The sequence below is a fragment of the Arvicanthis niloticus genome, chromosome 18 (assembly GCF_011762505.2).
Source record: "Arvicanthis niloticus isolate mArvNil1 chromosome 18, mArvNil1.pat.X, whole genome shotgun sequence".
Classification (NCBI taxonomy): Eukaryota; Metazoa; Chordata; class Mammalia; order Rodentia; family Muridae; genus Arvicanthis; species Arvicanthis niloticus.
The window spans coordinates 11,680,612-11,707,317 of record NC_047675.1 but is presented as its reverse complement, the minus strand read 5'-3'; the positions used below and the strand labels follow the sequence as shown (position 1 = coordinate 11,707,317).

The window sequence follows — 26,706 nt, the reverse complement described above, 5'->3', positions numbered from 1 at the left end:
CCTTACCCTGTTTCTTGAGACAATGTCTTATTCTGTGGCCAAGACTAGTCTAGAATTCATTATGTAGTCCAGGCTGGCCTTGAACTCAGAGAGTCACCTGCCTCTGTTTCTTAAATTCTTGTAGTCTCACAAACACAGTTGTCTTCTATCCCTTTATGTCCCTGCAGCCCTGTGGGCAGTGAGGTGCCACTGGCCATGAACAGGATATAGAACTTAAAACAGGAGGCTCACCTGGGAAGGAGGCAGGGGGACCAGCTCTCTTGGTGATCCTGGGAGGTCAGAAGCAGCTCCTGTGTCCTCCACTGGGCAGCTGGGTGGAAAGAAGCCAAGGAGGACTCAAGTCCTTCCAGATGTCATTACATACTGTACATACTGAGACAAAGCAGGTCAGCAGTGCCGCTCTAGCAGTGGAGCCTAGTATGCAAGGCTAGGAGTTCTAGTCCCCAGCACGCGCGCGTGCGCGCGCACACACACACACACACACACACACACACAAAGGTAAGGAAAGGAGGGACGGTAGGAGGAAAAAGAAAATCCTAACCAGGCATGGTGGTGTATACTTGTAATCCCATACTCAGAAGGCAGAGGCAGGCAGATCTCTGTGAGTTCAAAGCCTGCCTAGTCTATATAGCAAGTTCCAGGCCAGCCAGGATTATGTTGTAAGACTGTGTCTCAAAGTAAATAAAATATCTTTTAGGTGCTGGGGTAATCCAGGAGAACACTGTCATGAGGGCTGGATTCCATCCCAGTCCTGAAAGTTGTACACTGCAGTCATTTGGGTAGCTTCTGGACACTGGCAAGCTTCCGCCCACATTTTAAGTTGTTGGTGTTTTATATTGGTTTTCTTTTCTGTGACATTTTCTGTATGTGTGGTATTTCTTAGTGAAACTTATATTAAAAAAAAAAAAATAGCTCAAGGATCCTGCCCCCAACTCCTCTGGTCTTTGTAGATGGTAGGCCACACAGCAGTGCCATCTCTACTGGCCTAGAAATGAACAGAGGATTCCATTTCTGTGCCTTTTGGGGAGGAAGGATTAGGTGACATGTGGCTCACACAAGTCTGAGGAATCAACATTTGTGGCTTCACAGTGCCACTGTTAGCAAGATTGTTACGACCTGAAATTAGACAGACATACATACAGAGCAGCTGTGGTGGGTGAGCACACTCGGTTTTTTAATTCATTAAATGTGATCACCTCGGTTACAATGTCATCCCCAAAGATGTCAGCCACCAGTCATTGTTTCTCCTAGTTCCATTTTCCTTCCTTCCTTTTGGAGATAAGGTCTTACTGTGTAACCCAGCTGACCTCAAACTAACAGAAATCTACCTGCTCTAAGGCATATGTCACTATGACTGGCCAGTTTTTCTTATACATGTGTGTACATACATGTGGGTGCATGCATGTAGAATCCAAAGGACAACCTAAGGTGTCATCCTCAAAACACTGAGACAGTCTCTCACTGGCCTAGAGCTCACTGATTAGGCTAGACTGGATGGCCAATGAGCCCCATGGAACCACATCTCCTAGCTCCCCAGCCCTGGGACTACAAGAGGACACTACCACACTGAGACTTTTCACACAGGTTCTGCAGATAGAACTCAGGTCTTTGTGCTTGTGAAACAAGTTCCTTACCACCTGAGCTATCTATCTTCCCAACTTCTTTTAGTAGTGTGGTTGAGACTGAGACTGAATTGATGTTATCTGTGACCTTTCTCCAGGAAAGAGAACCATGAGAAACAAGACCTGAGCCAGGGCCCCAGAAAGGGTTGTAGTAGTGGCTGGTCATCCTGGACCACTAGTCTTTTCCCATGGGCTTGCTGTGAATGACTGAAGAGGGAGAATCCTGCTGGAGAGTTCTGAGCCACCTACCTGGAAGCTGTGGGTTGTGGTTCCCCACCACCTGGCTCTACAGAGGGAGCAGGTTCTGAGTTGTCTTCCAACTCTCTGGAGTGGAGTGAATGGACCATCGTGGAGCTCTGGGGGCTTCCATGGGAGTCTCTCAGCCGTGGTTTCTTAGAAGGTTTTGAGGGATGAAGGCTGTCCCCTAGTTTAGAGAGGGAAGTAAGGGGCAGAGATGCAATCAAGCTCAGCATAGCTGCCAGCTTAGCACAACAGGACCACAGCTGGACTAGGTGAGTGGGTCTGTGATGAGGGCAAGGCCAGTTCTGATGCTCACCTAGTGATGGGAAAATGGGAGGGAGCCACACTCAAGATGCAGGGCCCATTTCCTTATGTGGCCCTACAATTAGATTCTTTTTCTTTTCTGTTGAGATGGGTGGGATCTTACCCTGTGGCTATGAACTTTCCATCCTGCTACCTCAGCTTCCAAAATACAGGAATGAACAGGTGACCTGAAGCTCACATGTGCTTCACCAACAGAACCAGTACCCTGGCTTGATCTATAGTTTGGCTATGACTGAGATAGAATAGTTTGCTTTTTTAATTTTATTTTATGTGAATGGGTATTTCATCTACATGTATGTCTGTGTCCATGTGTGGAACCTGCAGGGGCCAGAAGAGAGCATCAGATCCTCTGACACTGGAATTACAGACACTTGTGAACCCTATATGGGAGATGGAATTGAACCCAGGTGTGTACACACACACACACACACACACAATTGAACCCAGGTGTGTACACACACACACACACACACTGACACCCAGGTGTGTACACACACACACACAGAAGAGCAGAGCATCCTCCAGCTCCTGAGATTAAATCTTGAAGCAGTTTGGCTCCAAGTCACATGGGACAAGTGGGACCAAGCCATCTTTCCCCTGGGAGAAGTGTGGCAAGTCTCAGATCAAATGGTGGTGCCATGTATGAGGTCCCCATAAGCCTCCACTTCCTACCATGGCTTTCCTTTTCACATGACAGTGGTTCTGCTGGCATCAGTTTCTGAGGCATCAGTCATCTCTTGTCTCCCTACAACTGAGCTACATGTGAACAGAGTTCATTCTTTTCTTGCTTCCTCTGCTTTGCCTAGAGAAATGTACAGAACAGCACTGATGCTCAGTACTCCAAAGAGATAGCTAAATACACACGGAAGCCAGGTGTGGTGGCACATGCCCTTAGTCCCACCACTTGGGAGACTGAGGTAGAAAGATTTCAAGTTTGAGGCTATCCTGGATCAAATGAGACCCTGTTTCAAGAAACTAAGCTTCTAGAACATATCCTCACCAGGCATAGACAATGAAACCTGGAGTCCACAAGCTGCCCTGGACAACTGCAGAATATCTCTTGGAAAAAGTAGGGCCACAGGTACAGGAGGCCTCTTGGTCCCTTATGTCTTGTCATGCTCTTCTATGTCACTCAGGGCAACAAGGGATGTCCTTTACTGTCCTTGGCAGCCTAAAACTTATGAAGTATTTTCTTCCTTCACTTTAAGGAGTGATCCCCTTGCCTGGCCCTTTCAAAGTAGCATATGCCACCACACCCTGTATTATGCATGCTATGTGTAGGCATGAATAAAATTCTCCCTGCCAGTACTGGAGAAAGAACGTAGAGAACATCACACAGACTCACAGACTATGTATGTGTGTATATATGTGTATGCAGGGCCTCACATAAGCTAAGTAGGCAAGAGGTCTACCAAGGAACTACTACTTTTTAAATTTTTTTAAAATGATTTTTTTAAAGATTTATTTGTTTTATGTATGCGAGTACACTGTAGCTGTCTTCAGACACACCAGGAAGAGGGCATCAGATCCCATTACAGATGGTTGTGAGCCACCATGTGGTTGCTAGGAATTAAACTCGGGACCTCTGAAAGAGCAGTCAGTGCTCTTAACCAAGGAGCTATTTCTCCAGCCCCTTTTTAAATTTCTGAGGTAGGATCTTACACAAGTTGCCTAGGCTGACCTCGAACTCTGTAGCCCAGGCAAGATCTAGCTGTCAGTTTTTTTTCTTTAGACTTCTCACTTAGAGAGTGCAGCCCTGTGCCACCAGCCCTGGCTTGAATATCCATTTTCTGAAGGAAGGATACTTACTTACACAGAAACCATCAATCATGACCGAGCTCTCAGATCTAGCCCCATTCTAAGCCTGTGTTCAAAGAACACAGCAAGTGTACATTCTATTAAGTCACACGCGCACACTCCTAAGATCTGGTGTTTTATAAGGAGATTAGAGGCAAAATGCTTCCATGATGCCACTCTTCTTCATTTCCTCAGACAAGGTCTGTTTCTGTAGTCCAGGCTGGCCCTGAGCTGGTGCTCTTCTTACTTCAGTTTTCCCAGTGCAGGGATGATAAGGGCACCATCACACTAAAACCTGTGGTGCCATTTTCCAGGCAAGAAAGCTGTGGCCATGAACCAAGAACAAAATTTGGTTCAGCTCCAGTGCTTACGCGTTTGAGAGTCTTTTGTCCATTCACAGAGTGCCTACTATATGTTGGGCTTCTTCTAGGCAAGCAGAACAAAACAGAAGAACAACCCACAATATGAATGTAAGAGCCATCCTGATGGTGGTGGCACACGCCTTTAATCCCAGCACTTGGGAGGCAGAGGCAGGTGGATTTCTGAGTTCGAGGCCAGCCTGGTCTACAGAGTGAGTTCCAGGACAGCCAGGGCTACACGGAGAAACCCTGTCTCGGAAAAAAAAAAAAAAAAAAAAAAAAACCCAAACAAACAAACAAACAAAAAAGATGAATGTAAGAGCCAGGGACTGTGGCGTCCACCTGAGACCCGGCTCTGGAGAAAGGCAGATCCCTGGAGCATGTTGGCCCAACTGGTGAGCTCCAGGCCAGTGAGAGAGCCTGACTCAGAAAATAAAGTGGAGATGACTGAAGACGACACCTGACATGGACTTCTGGCCTCTGTATGCACAGGCACCCACAAATGCACATACACTACACCTACATGCACAGACATCAACACAGAACCATCCAACACTGCTAGGATGGAACTAAAGACCCGGGCCGTGTCAAGAAGGGCTGTGTTGCTAAGCTATGCCCCAACCTTCCAGCGTTTTCTTTTCTGCTCCTCTGTTGCTGTGCACCCGCTGAGCAGTCTCCATGACACACACTGACCTAAACCCTGTGGGTGCCCAGGGCTACTGGTGTCTCCCATCTTCTGCTCACACTCTCGCCAGGCCCTCCTCCCATAGGTGCCTGCTCTAAACAGCACTGTGGCCCAGGACATTCTCCAGGATGTTTGTGCTTCCACCTCTCACTCTGCCACAAAAGGCAAAAATAAATAGCTTTGCTTGGCTGGTTGGTTGCCTGAGATTGATCCCAAACACCGGCTTGCTTGGCTGATTCAATGGACATTTGTACCAAAATAAAAGGCGAAGCATCAGCAGCCGTGAACAGTACTGTCTATGATCAGTCTCCCAGAGGACTGATTCAAATGAAATACGGCAGAACCTCATGTTCCACACCAAAACAAAGGCCTGTTTTCACCTGCCAGAACCGTCTTCCTACTTGTGCACCCCATATGGGGAGACCACAGAAAGAGGTCCCTAGGGCTATGCAGTCCAAGGCCAAGAGAGGTAACCTGCCATGGTCCTCAGAACATGGTCCCAGCTATCCTCAGTTTTCTCCTTGAAAGTGAGAGAAATCCCTGTGCCTCTAAGTAGCCTGGGCGCTCTGCACAGAACAAGTATGAGCTGTTGATCACTTCTGTCTCACTGAGGGAAAAGGAGTATGATTCCTACTTCCTCCTTCATGGTCAGGGTGGGGACATACCCTTAATACCACCAGAGGTAGGAGAGTCTGCATATTGAGCACCAGTGAGCTACACAGTAAGATCTTGTCTCACGAATGAATGAATGAATGAATGAATGAATGAATAGTTCAGCCACCCCCAGGAAGGACAGCGCTTTTAAGTTTCAAGTTCCTTACCGTGTTACAGGAAAGCTGCAGTGCCTCATGTAACACTGGGTGTTTCAAAGCTACTGCGGTCAGCAGGCCTGCAGTTGTAGCACAAACCCTCGTCTGACTGGACTACATAAAAGTGACGATAATAAACAAACCAGACCGACCAACCTACAAACAGCATAGGGTGCTGGTCTACAACTCTTCTGCTCTTTTCAAAGGGGGGCCTGGGTTGGGTTCCCAGCACCCATGTCAACTGCCTGTAATTCCAACTCCAGGGGATTCATTCTCTTTTGTATGCATGCTTTAAGTTTTTGGTTTTTACCTAGGAAGCTTTCTTTTCTTTCTTTTGGGGGAGTGGGCAACAGGCACTTATGCAGCTAAGCTGGCCAGACTCACTGTGTAGCTGAGGATGATCTTGACCTTCTGACCCTTCTGCCTCCAGGTCCCCAGCACTGAGGTCACAGCTGCCCACTGCCCCTCCTTGTTTATGTGGTACTGGAGCTAGAATACAGAGCTTCATGGGTTACACAAGCACTCTACCAAGTGAGCTGGGCTTGTTATTATTTTCAAATGATTTTTTTTTTTTTTTTTTTTTTTTGTTTTTCGAGACAGGGTTTCTCTGTGTAGCCCTGGCTGTCCTGAACTCACTCTGTAGACCAGGCTGGCCTCGAACTCAGAAATCCTGCCTGCCTCTGCCTCCCAAGTGCTGGGATTAAAGGCGTGTGCCACCACTGCCCGGCTCAAATGAAATTTTTTATTATTATTTGATACCAAGGCCTTTCTTACATATACCAGACAAATGTTCCACCATTCAGCGATACTCCTGGGTTCTCAAGGGAAAAATTTTTACATTGTTTGTCAATCAGTGAGCCCATTGTGATATACTGGGAACTCCAAAACAGAACTGAAGCTGGGTGGAGGTGGTGATGGTGGTGCAAGCCTTTAATCCCAGTACTCAAGAGGCAGAGGCAGGTGGATCTCTGTGAGTTCTAAGTCAGCCTGGTCTACAGAGCAAGTTCCAGGACAACCAGGGCTACACAGTGAAATTCTGTATCAAAAACCAACCAACCAACCAACTAACAACAACAAACCAGAATTGGTAAATCAGGATTAGAGGTGTGTCCTTTTGGAGGTTTCAAAAGCCCATGTCAGGCTAGTCTCCATGTCTTTCTCTTCTCCCCTGCTCCCTGCCACCTTCTCTGGGCCTGCTGCCTGTGGATAAGATGTAAGTTCTCAGCTACTGCTCAATGCCACAATGCCTTACTGTTGCTGTGCTCCCATCACGATGGACATGGACTCACTCTTTGGAACTGTGAGCTGGCCCCCAGTTACATGCTTCCTAAATTGCTTTGGCCATGGTGACCCCTCACAGCAATGGAACAGTGACTAAGACAGTTCCTTCTCCACCCACCTAGAGCTTGCCAAGTAAGCTAGGCTAGCTGACCATCAAGTTCCAAGGATCTACCTGTCTCTGCTCCTCCACCAATGCTGAGATTACAAGCATGTGTCACCACATCTTGCTTTTACATGAGCTGTGGGAACTGAACTCATGTCTTCATGGTCACAAGGTTACTTTATCAACTGAGCAATCCCTCATTCCCTAAAAAGTGAGTTCTATTTTATTGTTTGATTTAAAATGTTAATGTTTTATATTATGTCATAAATGTCATGGCACTTAATTATGGTGAATCCATTTACTAATTTTTTTAATGCGTAACCGATTATTAATTATAATAGAAGACATGAGAAGGGGTACAACCTCTCAAAATCCCCATGTCCTAGGCCACTCGGGCATCAAGGTCTCACTGAACCTTTGCTAAACCAGCTGGTGTGAGAAATGGTGGCCTCTCAAGGGAGCAGGGAAAGGAGACAGAGCCTGGGCTCCCTAAATTCACTCAGAATCCAGGGAGAGGAACAGAGGAGGAGTGCAAGTTCAGGGCGGCCGGGGGGGGGGGGGGGCAGTAATGGGAAAACCACAGCACAACCAAGAAATGGTGAACCCCAAATTTTTAGTTTTAAGGGGGAAAATGCATCTTTCTCCAATAACCACATACACTATCGCCAAACAAAATCTCGGGCACATATATACACAGGTGATAAACAGCTTAGGACGTCAGGAACTAGGTGCATCCCCTGCCTCATGATAGGGCACAGAGATAATGGAGTGAGGTAGTAGCTGCTTGGTGGCAGTCTAGGTAGAGGGGACCTACAGACAGTAGTGGATTTTATTATTGTTTAGGTAGAGCAAGGTCAACAGGTCATGAGATAGCTACCCTTGGAGACACTATCAGTCATAGTTCACATGGGCAGGGAGCTACAGTGACACCCATGAACACACCAGAGTCAGTCAGAAGACAGACCAAGCGGTGCCTTTATCTGGCTTTTGTGCTAGGGGTAAATCACAGCGGTAGAGCACTTGCCTCAGAGCATGAGGACCTGGCTTCATCCCAGCGCTGCAGAACATAAAATAAACCAAGGTAGGCACATTTGCCTACTTGCAATTGCACTCACTTTTGCCTACTTGCACATTTGCCTACTTGCAATTGCACTCACTTACTTAATCGGGAACTGAGGTACAGACTGTTATCCACAATTATAGTGAACAGAGTCACATACCAAAATAATATGGCATTAGCCCTCAGCAGGAATCATCTCTGAGGTGGTTACATTTCTGAAAGCTAAAGTGGGAAAACCTTTTTGTCCCCTAGCCTTGGGACCAGAGGCTAGGGGAAATACTAGAAAGTTCATTTTTTTTCTGTAACCTTTCTCCATAATTTGTTATTCTTACTAGCCTGTACTAAAGTTTCACTATCTCTGAAGGTGCTCAAGGCTGTCCTATTAGTGCTTTGATGAGAAGCAGCAATTAAGAAGTGCTATGGAGAGCTAGGTGTGGCGGTGGTATTGTGGTCTCAGCTACTTAGACAGTTAAGGTAAGAGAGTCACCTGAGCCCAGGAGGAATTCAGGGTCAGTCTGAGCAAGATAATGTGTGGGAGGGAGTACATGTGTGCAGGCCAGAACACGATGCCCTACGTCCTTCTTCAGGAGCCTTCCACCTTGTGGAGTGTGTGTGTGTGTGTTTGTGTGTGTGTGTTCACCTGCATGTGTATGCCAGTGCTTTTGCCTGAGCCTAAGTGAACATGTGGAGTCAGAGGTCAATATTAGGCATCTTTCTTTATCTGTATCTTCTAAAAAAAATTTTGTTTGTATGGGTACTTTGCCTGCATGTATGTGTGTGCAGCATACGCTCACCCATTAGAGGCCAGAAGAGGGTGTGGAGCTGGAATTACAAAATGGTTGTGAGCTTCCATGTGGGTTCTAGGACATGAACTTGGGTCCTTTGAAAAAGCAGTTATTAATCTTAACCCCTAAACCATCTCTTCAGCCCTACATCTTGTTGAGATAAGATCTCTCACTGAACCTGGAGGTCCCTGTTGTGTTTAGATTAGCTGTCTCCACTCCCCATATCTCCAGTGCTGAGGTGCTGACAGGCACCACCACACCCAGCTTGTATGTGACTACTGGGAGTCCAAACTCAAGTTCTCATTTCACATAGCAAGCACTGAACTCACCCAGACATTTCCCCAGCCCCCTCCTTGTTTTATGAGGGTCTCTCACTGACCTGAATCTTGCCAAGTAGGCTAGACTTGTTTACCAGCAAGTCATTGGGATTACAAACAAGGGCCAACCATGCCTGGCATTTTAAACATGGTTCTGGCATTGGGGCTTGGGTCCTCATACATATTTGGAAAACACTTTACTGTCACCTCTGCAGCCCCATATGGAGATCCTATTTACAAAACAAACACCCGGGCTTGGTGCCACAGGCCTATCACCCTGGAACTTGGAAAGCTGAGGCAGGAGGATCACAAACTCAAAGGCAGCCTGGGGTACATTATGTCTTAGTTAGGATTTCTATTGTTGGGATAAAAACCTATAAAGCTATGAACAAAAGCAAGTCAAGGAAGAAAGAGTTATTCCACTTACACTTTTACATCATAGTTCATCATCAGAGAAAGTCAGGGCAGGAACTTCAGGAACTCTTAGTACTGGCTAGGGAAGAATGCTGCTTGCTGGTTTTTGCCCCACAGCTAACTGCTTTCTAATATAATTTAGGACTACTTGCCTCCAGACGGCATGCCCACAAGGAGCTGGACCCACCCACATCAGTCATTAATCAAGAAAATGTACTACAGACTTGCCTACAGGCAAATCTTTTGGATGCATTTTCCCAATTGGGAGACCTTTTTCCCAAATGGAAACTGACATAAAACTAGTCAGCATACATGGCAAGAATCCCCTCCCCAACATAAAAAACAAAACAATGTCAACTTGGGTCAGAGGTGTAGTTTCATGGTAGAGTGTTTTATCGTGCAGGAAGCCCTGTGTTCCATGCCCAGTATCTCAAATAATTAAGTAAATATTTAAAAAGCCAAGTTGAGGCCAGCACTCTGGAGGCAGAGGCAGGTGTATCTCTGTGAGTTTGGGGCCTGATCTACAGGGCTAGTTCTAGGACAGCCGGGGCTATACAGAAACCCTGCCTGGATATAAATAAGTAAATGAATGAATGAGTGAATGAATGAATAAATAAATAAATAGCCAATTTGAATAAACCAAATACCTGAGTTCCGCTGCTTCTTCTTATTCATTTTATCTTTCCCTGAGAAGTCTGAAAACAACAAACAAACTCTCCAGTTGATGCCCGCACTGTATGTCCCCTGTACCCAGTGGTCTCCCTCCTCCACTGGGCCCATCTGGCAGCCTGATGAGGGGAGTCAGCTGGTCTCCAGCAGGACACTGGGTGGGACACCAGGTCATAGCCATCTTGGGACCATGGCCAGGTAGACGTGCACACCCTTTCCCTGTGTGAAGGATCGATCTTGCCCTCATGGTCTCTGCTCTAGTCTCTGGGTTGGAGACAACTGTTTCTCCCCCACCCCCGCATAAAGCTTAATTATCTGGGACGTGGGGTACTTGGGAGCTTTTGAGAGGTCTCTGGAGACCCACCAAAGTCACGGAAGGCTTTAGGAGGGCTACCTCGCGTCAGGAGTGGCTTCCGGCCAGTGTCTTCAGACTGTGGGACCCAAGGCAAGCCAGAACCAACCTGGGCTACAGTAGTAATGAAAGTTGCTCTGTCTTTAGTCGGGACGAGATCAACTTGGATCTGATGGGGAATAAGTCGCCTAAGTCACTGGCGTGATGTTTTGAGAAAATGCCCACATAGGCAGTCACGGGGACCACGCGGCTAACTGGCGGTGGCGGTGGGAGACAGGAAGGCCTGACACTGTGGAGTCGACTCCTGGAGACTCGCGCCACAGAGGGACAACAAGAACACCCACAACCGAACTCACTCCACCACAAAGCCTGTCAGAATGAGGTGCGGCTGTGAGGAGCCACGGCCCTCAGGACGTCACGCTGCCGCGCCCTCACACCTGCAGCCCGCCGTCTCTTTCCTACGCACGCGCAGTAACCGACTCCGCGCCTTACGCATGCTCCATCTTCCCTCCGCGCCACTTCACGCCAGGCGCGTGCGCAATCACGCAGTGGCTGCCGGGAATTGTAGTTTACTTACAGAGAGCCCGAGAATCCAGTGACCGCGCTCCCGAAGGCCAAGGCGGAAGCTGGGCAGCCCAAACTCGAGAATCCCGGGGGCCGGGCGCAGAGGTGGGACTCGGGGCTCAGGAAGAGCGCGAGCTCTGAGACCCGACTTCGGTGAAGCGGCAAGGCAAGGCAAAGGTGCGGGGGCTGGTAGTCCGGGCTTCGAGCCTGGAAGATGCACAAGAGGAATGGACCCCAGGCACCCCCGGGCCGAGGTGCTGTCACCGCCCGCCAGGTGAGTGTGTGCCCCTCTGCCACCTAGGGATACCTGCCCACCCTTCCTCAGAGTCTCTCCCCACCTTTCCTCACACTCGCTGAGAGTGCCCCACCCCCAGAAAAGCCTGGTCTTCGCCACCAGGTGAACCCTGGTCGTCGCCCCGCCCCCGAGGTGAGGCTCGCTCCAGAGGAGTATGGCCTACTGGTCTGGGCCATCCAGCTTCTGGCTTCCCACCTCGGTTTCGGGGAACACCTGTTGCTGCAGCACTTCCAACCAGGAAGGGAAAGCAATCAGACCGGCTTTTCAGGCCTTTGCATCAACTGAGTCAGGCCACACGCTACATCCATTGTACAGATGAAGACACTGAGGATCAGGGAGGTGAAAACATCTAACCAAGGTCATAAGAATGAACAACCTGGCCAGACAGAAATGTCAATCCAGAGGTGTACAGGAAAACCTACAGGACTGTGGCCCAGCGCCATACTCCCAGATTAAGAGCCTGTGGAAGCTTGATTTGTCCTATCTTTGAACCAGGGATCCCAGGGCCTAGCGCTATGCTCAGGTTCCCTCCTGACTTTGGTACATTTGACTGAATATATTTGTAGCTCTGAGCCTCAGTTTTCCCACCTGTGGAATGGAAGCCTGAAGAGTCCTTACAAGACAGTTGTAAAGGCTGACTGAGATTATTTATGGAAAATGCTGGAACATAATGCTTAATCATTATTCCCAGTAGGTAAAGCCACGCATAATTACTAAGCCTTGGCCGATTTGGACCTACAGAAAGGGTAATTTCATGTAACTCATCATATTCTGTTGGTCATTAGCCAAAACAGAAGGGCAGGTCTACAGAAAAGACCCAGTTTCGGCTTTGCCGTCAGCATCATGACTTTCATTTTTAAATTTTTTTCCTTGCCATGCTGGGGATGGAACCCATGGCTTTGCACATGCCAGGGTTAGGGTTAGCACTTTAACACTGAGTGCACCTTCCATTCCTACACTGGTGCGTTCTTGGCAGGTTCTCTGCTGCTGAGGAGCCATGTGCTCAAAGGACAGTGTTGTCTGCCTCAGCCTCCTGGCTTTACTCTGAGAGATTTGGTCCCAGCAATCCGTATGGACTCTCTGGATCTGTCCTGACCACCCGGGGCTGAGTGGTACATGGAAGGTCTAATTGGACCATGTTTGTTCCCATAGCTTGGTCTGCTGGTTGACTTCTCCCCGGACGGCCTGATGATCCCAGAGGATGGGGTAAATGATGAGGAACTGGAGGCCGAATTCCTGGCTTTGGTGGGGGGTCAGCCCCAGGCCCTAGAGAAGCTGAAAGGCAAAGGTAAGAAATGCACAGCAGCATACTGGGGAAGGACTCTGAAACTTTCGCTGTGAGCAGTTCTTGGCTGGGTTGGACATGGGGCAAGAAAACAAAAGACCTACCTTCCTGGAGTCTAGGCTCTGGGTGACAGTGTTAGGGGCAGCTGCGGGTGGAGCTGTCTTTTCCAATCTGTCTCACATTTGGGGGGCAGGGTGTGCGTACTTGCGTGTATGCTACATGTTTGCAGACACACATGGAAGCCAGCAGAGTATGTCAGATTCCCCAGAGCTGAAGTTCCAAGTAGTAACTTCATGTGGGTGCTGAGAACCAAGCTCAGGTCCTCTATAAGAGCAGTGTGTCCTCTTAACGATCAAGCCGTCTTCCCGGCTCCTTGGTTTTGCGCTTTATGTGAGTGACTTTTACTAGTCACAGAACTAGTTCTCTGCCCTAAGCAGAGAAATGCTTGGTATTTGAAAGCATAGATGGTAAGTGCATGGAAAGTAGCCTGTGTTAGGTCTGTTGGTCACCAGTTCATTGTGCACTAATAAACATACAGTAAATCTTTAGGTAGAAGCACACAGAAGGCAAGGTTGTAGGTTATTAGTTAATAAAACCATGACCAGAGAACCAGCAAGATGGCTCAGTGGCCAAAGAAGTCTGTGCCGAGCTGTCCTGGCCAGCAGGGCATTAAACAGGGGTGGGGGTGGGGAATCACCTGAAAGAGAAGATGGGGGACAGGCACACAAAGAGTCACGGCTTGTCTATAGGCTGATCAAACCATAATTTTTACTTTTTCACACGGGTTATATACACAAAAAGGCAGGATGTGGGGAAGGGGATGACACAGCTAGGTGAAGCTTCAGGGGACAGGTCACTATGACTCCGCCTATGATTCACTTGTCTCCTTATCTAGGTTGGTACTATTCCACAAAGGTTACCTATCTACAGGGTCTATGACAACTTAGGCTTGGCAACTTTTCACCAAAGTTGCTTGTTTACAATATCTGTTTCAGTGTTTTTCCACAGAGACCCAAAGTCTGCTAAGACTTTGTATTAGCAGGCGTGTATGTCAGGCCTATGGCTGATTCTAGGCCTTTGGTGTATAAGCAGGGCTGCCCCTGACACAGCCTGACTACCCTGGGTTCAATCCCTGAGGTTCGCTTCATGAGACCTGTGTGGTTGAAGGAGAACTGACCCTAGAAAGTTGTCCTCTGACCTCTCTCTACAAGTGTGCTGTAGCACACAAATGTTCACCTATGCATGTGCACATACACAAATACTAAGTAAATGAAAAATACGGCCTTGGTTGTATTTCCCAGTTTTGACGATTCACCTCATATAGAACTTCACAGAATACCGTTTCCTTAAACACACACACACGATGCCATGAACACAGACCCCTCTTGATTCATGCTTTGATTTTCTGTTTTCACCTACTCAGATCCAGTGTGGCGGTAATGAAATGGTGAACTTCCAGAGTCACTGATAAGCCAGATTTCACAATGTTCTGAGTGCCAGGATAGCCCTCCTACCCACTACAGCATGAGTCATCTTCCTGTCCAGAGTATCCATGCTGTATCTGCACACTAGAGCACACTGCTGTCGTCTGGCTTATCTGATGAAGCAGTACTGTAGCCTTTATTTTACCTGGTTATGGCCCCAGGCACAAGAGTGTGGACACAAAGAAGGTGCTGGGGCACAAGCCTGAGGAGGAAGGTGCTGTTATCTGTGGACGAGGCAGGGACAGCTGTATGCTTTGCTGCTCCAAGAATTTAGTTCACCTTTAGTTCTACCTGGGAGGAAGTGTTAAGTTATCTCTATCCTGAAGCCAAGGAGCTGGAGTAACTTGCTCAAGGTCATACAGTGAGACCGTTGCAGAGCTGAGGTTCCAGCGTGTGACGTGTGGCAGCAGAGCTGAGCCTAGATAAGGAAGAAATGTGTGCTCGGAGGGCGGGTTGGCAGATGGAGGATGGAAGATGATATCAGGAGAAAAGGGCTTCAGGACAGTGGGGTGCCACGGTGCTCAGGGAAGGGGATCTGTTCTCTTGCTTGCTATGCTGTTCTTTGGGGCCCTGGGAGGATCCTGCTCTAGCTGGAGCTTCTTTCTGCCTCCAGGTCCCCTGCCAATGGAAGCCATTGAGAAGATGGCCCGGCTCTGCATGAGAGACCTAGATGAGGACGAGGAGGGGACAGACGAGGATGATGTGGAGGCTGACGAGGACCTGCTGGTGAGCACAGGGCCAGGACAGGCTGTACCATGCCAGTGCCCTGTCCAGCAGCCTAAGCAGCCTCGACTTCCTACCCTGGCCATGTATCCCTGCAGGCAGAGCTAAATGAGGTCCTTGGAGAAGAAAAGAAGGCTGTGGAGCCCCTGACGCCTGTGGCCCAGGTATACCTTCCATAAGCCACTCGTACACACACAACCAGAGTTCAAGGGCCACCCTTCCCCTGTTCTACACGTGACCTTTGGCACAAGTGACATATTACCTCTGGACTGTGATATCTCTATCTTGTTGGGTGGGAAAGATTGGTCCAAGGGAAACCTGTCTTCATACTCTGAAGGGTTGGCTAGGGCAGCCTAAGTGGGTTCAACACCCAGATTGTCCCCCAACCCTCCTGTAGCCGAAGCCTTCAGGCCCCAACCCAGGAATAGAGGCCACACTGCAGGAGAGGCTAGCCCTCTACCAGTCTGCAGTGGAGAGTGCCAGGCAAGCTGGGGACAGTGCCAAGATGCGACGCTATGACCGGGGCCTCAAGGTAAGCAGGAAAAGGGCAGGGTGCTGGGACCCTCCCTGGACCCCAGGAGCACCCCAGGAGCACGGAGCACCGAGCTCACATGTGATCTCAGACTCACGTCACATCCTCTTTCAGACGCTGGAAAACCTGCTGGTCTCTGCAAAGAAAGGCAACACCATCAATGAAGCAGACATTCCACCACCTGTAGCCTCAGGGAAGGGACCAGCAGCAGTGCAGAGCCATACCCTCACTGCTTCCCACCTGGCTCCTGTAAGCTCGCCAGCCCCAGAGTCCAGCATCACATTGGAGGCCCCATCTACCACTACACCAAACTCTGCTAAACCCCAGCTACCCCCAGGTAAATGGTGGATGATACAGGGTCTACGTGGGCTCTTCAGAGACCTTAAAATATGGGCTGTGCATACAATGGACTACTATTTAGCCATAAAAAGGAATTAACTTTTTATCATGTGCTCTAGCATGGAAGAACCATGAGGAAATTTTGGTTTTTTGGTTTGTTTGTTTTTTTTTTTTTTGTTTTTTTTTTTTTTTTTTTTTTTTTTTTTGAGACCAAGTTTCTCTGTGAATAGCTCAGTTTGTCCTGGAAGTTACTCTGTAGACTAGGCTTGCCTCAGACTCACAGAGCTCCACCTGTCTCTGCCTACTGAGTGCTGGGATTAAAGGTGTGTGCCAGCACTGCCCGACTTTTTTATTTTTGTTTTTTTGTTGCTTGTTTTTATGAGGACATGATGTCCAGTGAAGAAGCTATAAGAAAGAGACACTAATTCCAGTCTTAGGAGGGAGGGTCCCAGGGCTGTCAGATCCATGAGGATAGAAAGTAGAATGGCAGGTGGCCTGCTGGGGAGATGACAGGATGTGAGCATTTAATAGAGGTGAAGTTTTAATCTGGGGAACTAAATTATCAGTGGTGAGGGAGGCGTCCCTGAGGCACGTAAAGGTGGACAGAGAGAGCCAGCTGCACAGAACCGTCAGTCATGTGACCTCCACATGCACAATAATAACAAAATTGTTTAAACCTTTTTTGAGACAGGGTCTCACTATGCAGCCCTGGCTGTTCTAGACTGCACTGTGTAGACCAGGCTGGCTGTGCATTCACAGATCTCCCTGACTCCGAGAACTCAGAGTAAAGATAGGTCCTACCATCCCCACCCAACAGAAAACAACAGAAAAAAAAAAAGAAAAAGAAAAACACTGTTAAGTAAGTTTTATGTGTTTTACTGTAAATTACAAAATAAGAAATAGGGTTGGACATGCTGGCACGTGCCTTTAATCCCAGGACTTGGAAGGCAGAGCACTTTTGAGTTTCCAGGCCAGCCTGGTCTATATAGCAAACCAGGCCATATAATAAAATCGTGTCTCAAAAAAAAAGGAAGACAGAAAGAAGTACGGAGCCGGAGCTGGCTGGGGTTCTCAGCACTAGCTGCCCTTACAGAGGATACAGGCTTGATTTCCAGCACTCAGGTCAGGGTCAAAACCATCTGGAATTCCAGGCCCCCGGGGCACCAGGCACACAGTGCTGATCTATAGACACACCCACAGGCAAGTCATTCAGACACATAAAAATAGATAAATCTCTTTAGGGATTTGAAAATAAGAAGTAAATGTTGGGGCTAGAGAGTTGCTAGCAGTTACGAGCATTTATTACTCTTGAAGAGGACCCAGGTTAGGTTCCCAACTCCCACATGGTGGCTTGATTCCAGTGTCAAAGGAACTGATACCCTCTCTGGCCTCCAAGGCCACCAGGCAAGCAAAACACTCATGCACAATAAATCCAAAAATGTTTATTAAAGTAAATGTTGATGAGTTTCCAGTCATTTTTGAGTGGGTTTTTTTTTGTTTTGTTTTTGTTTTTCGAGACAAGGTTTCTCTGTGTAGCCCTGGCTGTCCTGGAACTCACTCTGTAGACCAGGATGGCCTCGAACTCAGAAATCCGCCTGCCTCTGCCTCCCAAGTGCTGGGATTAAAGGCGTGCGCCACCACCGCCCGGCTGAGTGTATATTTTTTAATTGGGAGCGAGGACTTATGTGCCATGGCACATGTCACAGTCGGAGGGTAGCCCTTGGGAGTCAGTTCTCACAGTCTATGTGGGCCCCAGAAATCAAACTCCGGCCCCCAGTGGTAGCAGGAGCTGCCTGCTGTACCTTCTGGTCAGAAGGATGACGTCAGGGCGTTACCTGGTGGCCATGCAGTTGCCAGGCTTGTGTGAGGTTTTTGTTCCGTCAGCTCCCCAGCCACACCAGTGCTACAAAGGAGAAATGCTGACATTGGTTATCGCTGTGATGCTGACATTGGTTATCGTTGTGATGCTGATGTTGGTTATCGCTGTGATGCTGACGTTGTTATCTCTGTGATGCTCATGCTGTAAGGTGCTGTGACCGACAGCCTCAGCTCCTCTTTAAATTTAAGATGAAAGCTGATAGATTGCAAGGGTACAAGTCCCCACTGGGCTTTCACGAATCCTGAAAAGGGACACTGTAGCGTCCCCGAACCTCCAGGCCTAGGAAAATGTCCCTCGTGCCACTTGGCAGAAAACATGCCTTGGAGCCTCAGCTTCCCGTCTATAGAATGGGCTCAGAGCTTGGCTGTGAGAATCAAATGGGCATTTGTGGAGCAAGCTTAGCCCAGGCTTCCTGTGTGCTGCTCTTCTTCCTAGATCCCTGCAGCCCCCTAGCCCGGTTGCAGAGCCTTCAGCATGAATACAAACTGGCTGCCCTCCGTGCCAAGCATCAGGATGACACTGCTACAGCCACCAGGCACTTGAGAGTGGCTAAGGTGGGTCTCGGCCCACACAGGGCCTGCTGTCAGAGAGAACCAGAGGCGGAGTGCAGGCTCCCTTCCTAGCTCCTCTAGACAGACAGCTGCTCCTGTTAGAGCCTTGGCCGCCATCCTCTGCCTACTATCAGTATCTCAGTATGGTAGACCATGGGTTGGTAGCCCCAGGGAGGGGACAGTCTTCTGCCATAGAGCAGGGTATAGAACGCCTTCTGGGGTCCTGGGAGCCCCCCTCTACCCATCTCATTCTTTCTCCAGAGCTTTGACCCTGTCTTGGAGGCCCTGAGCCGTGGGGAACTGGTGGACCTGTCCCGCCTGCCCCCTCCACCTGGTGAGGACCTGACCCATGCCCTTCCTACTCCTACTGTTGACTTTGCTGCTGCCCAAGGTAATCAAGCCCCTCACTGAACTGTACTCTGTCTCCAGACCAGCTGTCCCCAGAGGCCCCCTTGCCAGCAGCCCAACCTCCAACTCCTGCCTCAACACTCACCAGGCCAGGTAGGCTGCTGAGATCCTCTGAGGTGGGCAGACTGGGCCAGTACCGCATTTCCCTCGCCCCTTAACATGTTTCTCACCTTTTCTGGCCCAGAGGTTCCCCAACCCCCAAAGAACCTCCTGGAGGCTTTGGAGCAGCGAATGGAGCGTTATCACATGGCTGCAGCCCAGGCCAAGGCCAAGGGTGACCAGCGGAAGGCACGCATGCACGAGCGAATTGTCAAGGTGTGTAGGGGGCCAGAGAAATGCTCCCAGGAGCTCTCTCAGGGCCTCCTGACACCTCTGTGCCCTGCAGCAATACCAAGACGCCATTCGAGCCCACAAGGCAGGCCGAGCTGTGGATGTGGCAGAGCTGCCAGTGCCCCCAGGTAGGTTGTACCTCTAGGTAGGCCCCACCCCAAGTATGCTTCCCCAGGTAAGTTCTGTCCTAGGGCAGCCTCTCCATCCCCCTCCTTCCACCTCTTGGCCTTTTGTTGGTCTGTTCCCGCTTACGGGTCTCTCATGCAGCCATGTTTGTGCACTCAGGAACTTTGCAGACTTCTTAACCAGAATGGAGTGAGTCATGACAGCACTGTTTGCGTCAGAGATACTGGAAAGTTCTCAGTCAGGAGGTTGTTTGGAGCTTGTTCTGTCTTCTGACTGTCCCTTTCCCTCCCTCCTCCATTCTGTTCACTCCTGCCAGGGCCTCCATAGAATAGAAACCTCGAAGTTCTCAGCTGCCCACATTTCCCCTCTGTACTGGGGGCCCCTCTCCCAGCTGAGGCCCCCTCAGTCTGTCAGGATCTGCCCAAGCCCCAGGTGCACAAGAGAAGCCAGCACCATGGCAATGAGCAGCAGCCTGGCGGCGCTCTGCAGCTCCTGCTCTCAGATCAGCTCAGACTCAGGGTGGGCTGGAGGGTCCAGAGCAGTGGTACGGCACTCCCCTAGCATGCACAAAGCTAGGCTCCAGCTTTGGTGTACAGATAGCAGTAGGATGTCATGACACATACCTGTAATCCCAGAACTTGGGAGGCTGAGGCAGAGGGATAGCATGCTCAAGGCCAACCTGAGCTACATAGTGAAGCTGTTCAGAAAACCAACAAAAAGAAAGGCCTGGAAATCCTTCGTGGGCGGAGGGGTCAATGGCCTCCGACAGTGGGGGCACTGACCAGGCCACTCTGCCGCCCAGGCTTCCCCCCAATTCAAGGCTTGGAGTCTGCAGAGCCTTCTCAGCAGAGCCTGGTGGGAGTCCTGGAAACTGCCATGAAGCTTGCCAACCATGATGAAGGTTCAGATGACGAAGAGGAGGAGACTCCTAAGAAGGTGCAAGGGGGTCAGGGCTGAGGTGGGGAGGGACAATGGGAGAACGACCTGGGAAGCCTGGCCAAAGCAGGAGTGACCAGCCTCGTACCATTGGCCTGCCACCTCTTGGCTGTGGGGCTCTGGTCCAGCTTTGTTGCTCCCTGGGCCTTAGTCCTTTCATCTGCAGAATGGGCAGAGCACAGGCTAGCCTCCCTGTACAGAGCTCTTGCAGAGAAGAAGTGGAAACAGGACCATAGAATGTTTAGTGCTTAGGATGAGGTAGGCATACCTCATACCTGTGGTCTCAGCCCTGGGGAGGCGGAGGCAGAAAGACCTGGAGTTGAGTGTCAGCTTTCACTACATTGTGAGTTTGAGGCCAGCCTGAACACACAAGACCTGTTGAAGGCAGAGATAGGTTCTTGGTTTGGGGTTCTGACACCTGGGAATGAGTCATTGTTGGCACTGGGGACGATCTGACCTTTCTCTATACCTCTGCAGCAGAACACCCCTGCCGCCTCCACAACCCAGCTCAAGTCCTCGCCCTCCAGGGCGCCTCCATCAGGACCAGCCCCAGCAGGCAAAGCTGCCCCCAAGGGCACCTCCACCAGGGGTAAGTACCTTACTTGCCCTGGCTACGAAGGCCAACCTGACCCCAGTGGGTTGGGCAGCCCTACTGAGGCTTTTTCATCTTTAGCCCAGCAGCAGCTGGCCTTCCTAGAGGGCCGTAAGAAGCAGCTCCTGCAGGCCGCCCTGCGAGCCAAGCAAAAGAATGACGTAGAGGGCGCCAAGATGCATCTGCGCCAGGCCAAAGGGCTAGAGCCCATGCTAGAAGCCTCTCGCAATGGACTGCCTGTGGACATTGCCAAGGTGAGGCCTCTGTACCTATGCGTACTGCCCGTGGTCCCCTTAGCAGCCATGTGACCTAGAATGTATTGGCTATCATTTATACTAAGCTGCTGTGACAACTAGGCCCTTGGAAAGACAACAGCTGAAAGGAGATTGTTGCTTCTTGCATGTCAGGACAGCCCGGGCTCTACAACACGGTGCCTGTGGGGCCCGCGATCCTTCCATGTTTGAGCTTTTCATCTTCTTAGGGTCTTGTCCTGGTCCACATGATCTAAATGGATCACTGACCCATTGCCTCACATCCATGGAAAGGGTGAAGCAAAAAGGACAGAGTGGCTTAAAGGAGTCATTGTAGGACCTGGGAACACCCTGACCTCTCTCTGTTCTTCTAAAGCAAACACTCCTGTCTCCAGAACCCATCCTTTTGCTTGACTCTCATTGGCTAAAGCTAGCCATGTGGCTAGCTGCAGAGTGTTCTGGGGCGGCAGTTTCTTGTGGGACCGATGCTGTGTGCCATCACTAGAGAAGAGACTCGAGTCTCTGGAGACAGTTAACAGAGTGTGCCACTTTGGGTAGGACTGTTCACTCCAAGCATTATTTTTGTCTTTGGAGACACAAAGTCATTCCCACCTCAAAGTCAAGCAGGATCATGGGACCCCTTGTATAACAGCAACATGACAGAAAATCTGTGTGGAGCACATACTGGGTCCTGGGGACATAATGTTGAGCAAAATAAAACAAATACCCCCACCTCTACAGGGCACACATTCTAGCTAGGGAGACCACAGTGACACGCTGGTAAATCCAGAAATTTGCTGTGGCCCATGGTCTTGATCTGCCTCCCTCCTTCTTTCCCTCTGTCCTTAGACACCCAGCCATGTCTAGCCGCAGGGCCTTTGCATACTCTTCTCCCCCTGGAGTGCTCCCCCAGTGCTCATTGGGATCACTCCCTCTTAAATCTGTACACAGGCAAGCCTTGGCTTCACTGTATCCCTGCTAGCCTCCGACTTTCAGTTCTGCTCTCTCTTATGTGCTGACATCACCATTGTGTGCCACAGTGCTTGGCTGTCTGTTTGCTGCTGCATCTCCAGTCCCCAGCCACAGAGCAGGGCCTACACACATGTACAGGGCAGCACAGACAGGGGCTGGGGTGCCCAAAAGATGGTTTTGTTGTGTCGGTGTGAATTGAGGGGAGACCCCACACAGGAGATAGAGTAATGGGCAGGGACGATGACAGCCCCAGAGGAGCTGTTCTGGTGGGCCTGTAGGCCTGTGCCTACCAGCCTCATCCTCCACAGGTGCCACCTGCTCCTGTCAACAAGGACGATTTTGTGCTGGTGCAGCGGCCTGGCCCGGGCTTGTCTCAGGAGGCTGTGCGTCGCTATGGGGAGCTTACCAAGCTTCTGAGACAGCAACATGAAGTAAGGCCTCACCAATGACCCTGTCCCTGTCCCCTGTGCTGGCCTCCTGGCCTCTCTCTCACCCTCCACTTCTCTCCCTGCAGATGTGTCTAAACCACTCCACACAGTTCACCCACCTGGGCAACATTGCTGAAACCATTAAGTAAGTGCTGCCTCGCTGGGACCTGCACTGCCAGTCCCACTGGCCAGGGTCCTGAGCAGTGCCTTCTCAACAGGTTCGAGAAGCTGGCAGAAGACTGTAAGCGGAGCATGGACACCTTAAAACAAGCCTTCGCCCGTAGTCTGCCCACACCTGCAGCCCGCTTTGAGCAACGGACCTTCAGTGTCATCAAGTAGGACCCAAGCCCCTGGCTGGGGTGATGCTGGGAGGGAGTGACGCCCTGGAAGCTGTGGCAGGACTTGATTGTGACCAAGGGTGAATGGCTGGTGGGAACACAGGCATCTAAAGGCTCTAGGCGGGCATGAGCCGCTGTAGTGGCTAGGGCCCTTGCTGGCACTTGACAGATACCCAGAAAATAATAGTAAATGAAAGGAAGATGCTGTGGGCGGCTCAGCTGCTAGAATCCATGCCCACCAGTGCATGAGGTCCTGGGTCCCAGGACCTCATAAACCAGATCCCAGCCCCGAGGAAGTGGAGGCAGGAGGATCAGAAATTCAAGGCCAGCCTTCATACATGAGTTTGAGGCCAGCCCATGCTACATGAGACTTTGCCTCAAAAGTAAAGGATCCTCTAGCAACCAGAGTCCTGGCTGACACTTAGTAGGACTCCAAGAATATAGTGTAAAGAGCAAATGCTGCCAAGTACACAGTAGATTCTCAAAACTGGCAAGTAAGGGCCAGGGAAGTAAGTCAGCAAGGAAAGGGACATGTGTGTTCACGTACACACGGTACACACAGAAGCAGATAGAAGTAGGTACCATGTAAACATGTGAACACTGAACAGGGAGCCCAGTGGTCAGGCAAGGGAATGCCTGACTCTGCAGCCTGATGGTGAGATCTGGAGGGTCCCTACTCACTGAGGGAAGTGACAACTCCAGGCTGGGGCTGAGGTGCCTGCCTCTGTTTCCCCCTACTGAAAGGATCTTCCCAGACTTGAGCAACAACGACATGCTCCTGTTTATCGTGAAGGGCATCAACTTGCCCACACCCACAGGTGAGGAGGCAGCCCTGAAGAAAGGGTGGGCTGGTCTCTCTACCTAGGTCTGACCCTTGTCTACCCACAGGGCTGTCCCCCAGTGACTTGGATGCCTTCGTCCGCTTCGACTTCCCTTACCCTAATGTGGTAGGTACAGTCTTTAAGTGGGTGTGGACCAAGAAGCCAGGCAAGTGGAAGCCCACATCTGGCCTGCGTCCTGATCACTCCCGCCTCCTCCCTGATACAGGAAGAAGCTCAGAAAGACAAGACCAGTGTGATCAAAAACACAGACTCCCCTGGTGAGTCACCTTGTCTTCTGCAGAAGATAACCCAAAACTAGGGCCACAGTGGGAATCTACCTCAGAGGTATTCACTAGCATGCACAAGCCCTGGACTCCCAACCCCAGGCCCTCAAAAAAAAAAAAAAGGACTGAGAGGAGAAGATGGGTCAGTGGGGTGAAGCAACTGCAGGGCAAGCAGAAGGGCGTGAATTTGAATCCCCGGATCTGACTTAGAACCAGCGCAGCAACATGGCTCTACAGTCCCATACTCCTGCAGTAAGGAGGAGACAGGAGAGCTTGTGGGCCACGTGAGGTGCATGGCAACCAGTGAGACCTTGTCTCAAACAAGGTGGAAAGTGGAGACTGACACCCGAGGTTGTGCTGTAACCCCCCTCATGAACATACATACAGAGCTTGCACACACAAAGTAAAAGCCAGTGCACACTCCTGCTCCCAGCTGCTTCCCTTCTTCCCTCCTTTCCTGCGTAGAGTTCAAGGAGCAGTTCAAACTCTGCATCAACCGTGGCCACCGTGGCTTCCGAAGGGCCATCCAGACCAAGGGCATCAAGTTCGAAGTGCTGCACAAGGGGTGAGCCAGGGATCATCACAGGTTCTGGGCTCCAGGGGAGTGGAGCAGTATGCTACCCATCACACCTTCCTCCACACAGGGGGCTCTTCAAGACGGACAGGGTGCTAGGTACAGCCCAGCTGAAGCTGGATATGTTAGAAACAGCTTGTGAAGTCCATGAGATCCTGGAGGTAAGCTGGCAAGCAAACTTTGAGTACTCTGGTGTGTTACTGGAGTCATCCCTGGCATCCCTCAGGGCCCCTGTTGAGGATGCCACCCTTGCCCATACCTACTCTCATTCCTACCTAGGTTTTGGATGGCCGCCGGCCCACAGGGGGGAGGCTTGAGGTGATGGTTCGCATCCGGGAGCCACTGACAGCCCAGCAGTTGGAGACTACAACTGAGAGGTGGCTGGTCATTGATCACATCCCAACAGCTGTGCCCACTGTGAGTCCCTGCCTCTCAGTCACCTCTGGGAGTAGGACTAGGGTCAGGGACTCGGTACTCATTGGACTGACTCTACCAAAACAGGTCACTGGGCCCAAAGCAAAGGTTCCTCTCATACCTGCGTCTTCAAGGGAAGCAGGCAACAGGTAAGTCTGGGCTGTGCCACACGGATGTCTGAGTTTCTTGTGTAGCCCCCATCACGTACCCCGGACCATCGCCCACCTGACTCAGAGCCGTGCTTGACACCCTTCTCTTGGGGGATTCAGTTTACAAGCCTCCATTTGATCTTTAAGACCTTTTGTGATCTGACCATTGTCAACATATCCAGCCTCCTGTCTTCACTCTTATCCTTTCTTCTGTCTCTGTCCCTCACTGATGTCCCCTGCCTCCCCTTACTGAGTGCCGGGTTGACAGGCAGACCCCAGAACCTCGGATATCAGGTCTACCCTTCCTGGTCTCCGGATGTCTTGAGGCCTGAGTTTCCCATGGCCCCACTCACCCTGTGCCTCTGCCCACTGACCCCTCCTTTGGATCCCCACCACTTCCTCTGTAGCCCCTCATCCCCTCTCTGCCCTGCAGATCAGCGCGGCCCCTGCATAGCCTTAGTGTGCTGGCCTTTGACCAAGAGCGGCTAGAAAGGAAGGTAGGTGCCTGCCCTGCTGGGCTCAGTGGGGTGGGCTGTAGGGTTGGGCTCCAGATTGGCTCACAGCCCCCTTTGTACCCTCCAGATCCTGGCCCTGAGGCAGGCACGCCGGCCTGTGCCTCCAGAAGTGGCCCAGCAGTACCAGGACGTAGTACAGCGTAGCCAGTGGCAGAGGGCACAGCTTGAGCAGGGCGGTGCTGCCTTCCGCAGGGGTAGGGGCAGAAATGGGGCTGGGAAGGGGGGGTGTATTTGGTGAGGGAGGGACTGTAAAAGTGTGTGTCTGGAGAGGGAGGGTCAAGAAGGGGCTGAAGAGAGGCCTGTCTGGTAAGAGGTGTGTACAGTGGGCAGGGAACGGAGAATCCCCATTGTATGGGTGATAGTAGTGGCCAAGCAGCTGCCTGGCCCTGACCCCCACTTCCACTTCTCAAGAGTACGCAAGCCATCTGGAGCGCCAGCTGCACTTCTACACAGAGGCTGCCCGGCGCCTTGGCTATGATGGAAGCAGGGTAAGCTGGACCTGTGTGGTGGTTACTGAGTTAGAGGGTCAGGGTCATCCTAGACTGTCAACCAATCACCTCTTCCCCTAGGAGGCTGCGAAGGAGGCATTGTACCGTCGGAACCTGGTGGAGAGCGAGGTAAGTGGCTACAGAGGTGGGGGTCATATGCGGGGGTTGGTTCCCTGACCCCTCGTGTCTCCCCAGCTGCAGCGGCTCCGCAGGTGAGGCCCATCCTGGACTACAGACCCCACAGCCCAGCGCCAGGCCAAGCTCCAGGCCCTGAACAGACAAGCAGACAATCAGCGGACAGTTGGTTCTGGACTCACCCTGTCCAGGCCCCCAGCCCCAGGGGCATTGGGACAGCACTGTCACCCCAGCCTGGCTGGTTGGGCCTTGGAGAGTCCTGTTGCACATCCAGGCACATCTGGAGCAAGGAGGGTAGCTGGGACAAGCCCAGAGGGCCTTGCAAGCACTTTACTTCCTGCCTCTCCCATTGTTAACCCCACAGCCCTCTCCAAAGATACCTCTGAGGCTGTCCAGCTCAGCTGACTCCCTAGGGACTGTGCTGACCCAGCTGCTCCTCCCTCCCAGGGCCATCACAGAATGAACAGCCAAGGCCA

The 26,706-nt window shown here is 50.7% G+C and overlaps 2 protein-coding genes across 22 annotated transcripts in view; one reads left to right on the top strand and one right to left on the bottom strand.

Moving 5' to 3' along the window:
* The window catches only part of Brme1 (break repair meiotic recombinase recruitment factor 1), a 21,800-nt gene extending 10,266 nt beyond the window's left edge, over window positions 1-11,534 (bottom strand). For 3 of the 20 annotated variants that reach the window (XM_076915495.1, XM_076915497.1, XM_076915496.1), the window contains exons 1-4: window positions 10,444-11,280; window positions 6,221-6,325; window positions 1,872-2,046; window positions 232-310 (exon numbers count right to left, since the gene is read on the bottom strand). In XM_076915495.1, the coding sequence (XP_076771610.1) occupies window positions 232-310; window positions 1,872-2,046; window positions 6,221-6,325; window positions 10,444-10,576 (492 nt within the window). In that variant the 5' untranslated portion in view covers window positions 10,577-11,280. The other 17 variants (XM_076915506.1, XM_034522525.2, XM_076915503.1 and 14 more) reach the window with 16 other exon arrangements.
* On the top strand, window positions 11,386-26,706 carry Cc2d1a (coiled-coil and C2 domain containing 1A). Of its 2 annotated transcripts, none has more exons than XM_034522521.2 (29): window positions 11,386-11,655; window positions 12,829-12,964; window positions 15,059-15,171; window positions 15,267-15,332; window positions 15,566-15,700; window positions 15,815-16,037; window positions 18,354-18,472; window positions 18,731-18,803; window positions 18,899-18,970; window positions 19,062-19,192; window positions 19,263-19,335; window positions 20,136-20,269; window positions 20,747-20,858; window positions 20,943-21,115; window positions 22,393-22,515; window positions 22,599-22,657; window positions 22,731-22,847; window positions 23,595-23,668; window positions 23,739-23,797; window positions 23,898-23,949; window positions 24,421-24,520; window positions 24,600-24,690; window positions 24,809-24,946; window positions 25,031-25,092; window positions 25,526-25,589; window positions 25,675-25,801; window positions 26,019-26,095; window positions 26,177-26,224; window positions 26,291-26,706. In XM_034522521.2, the coding sequence occupies exons 1-29, from the start codon at window positions 11,596-11,598 to the stop codon at window positions 26,309-26,311; spliced, it is 2,832 nt and encodes a 943-aa protein (XP_034378412.1). In that variant the 5' UTR covers window positions 11,386-11,595; the 3' UTR covers window positions 26,312-26,706. The 2 variants fall into 2 exon arrangements, with proteins under 2 accessions (XP_034378412.1, XP_034378413.1); XM_034522522.2 differs by having other exon boundaries at window positions 20,750-20,858; window positions 26,291-26,509.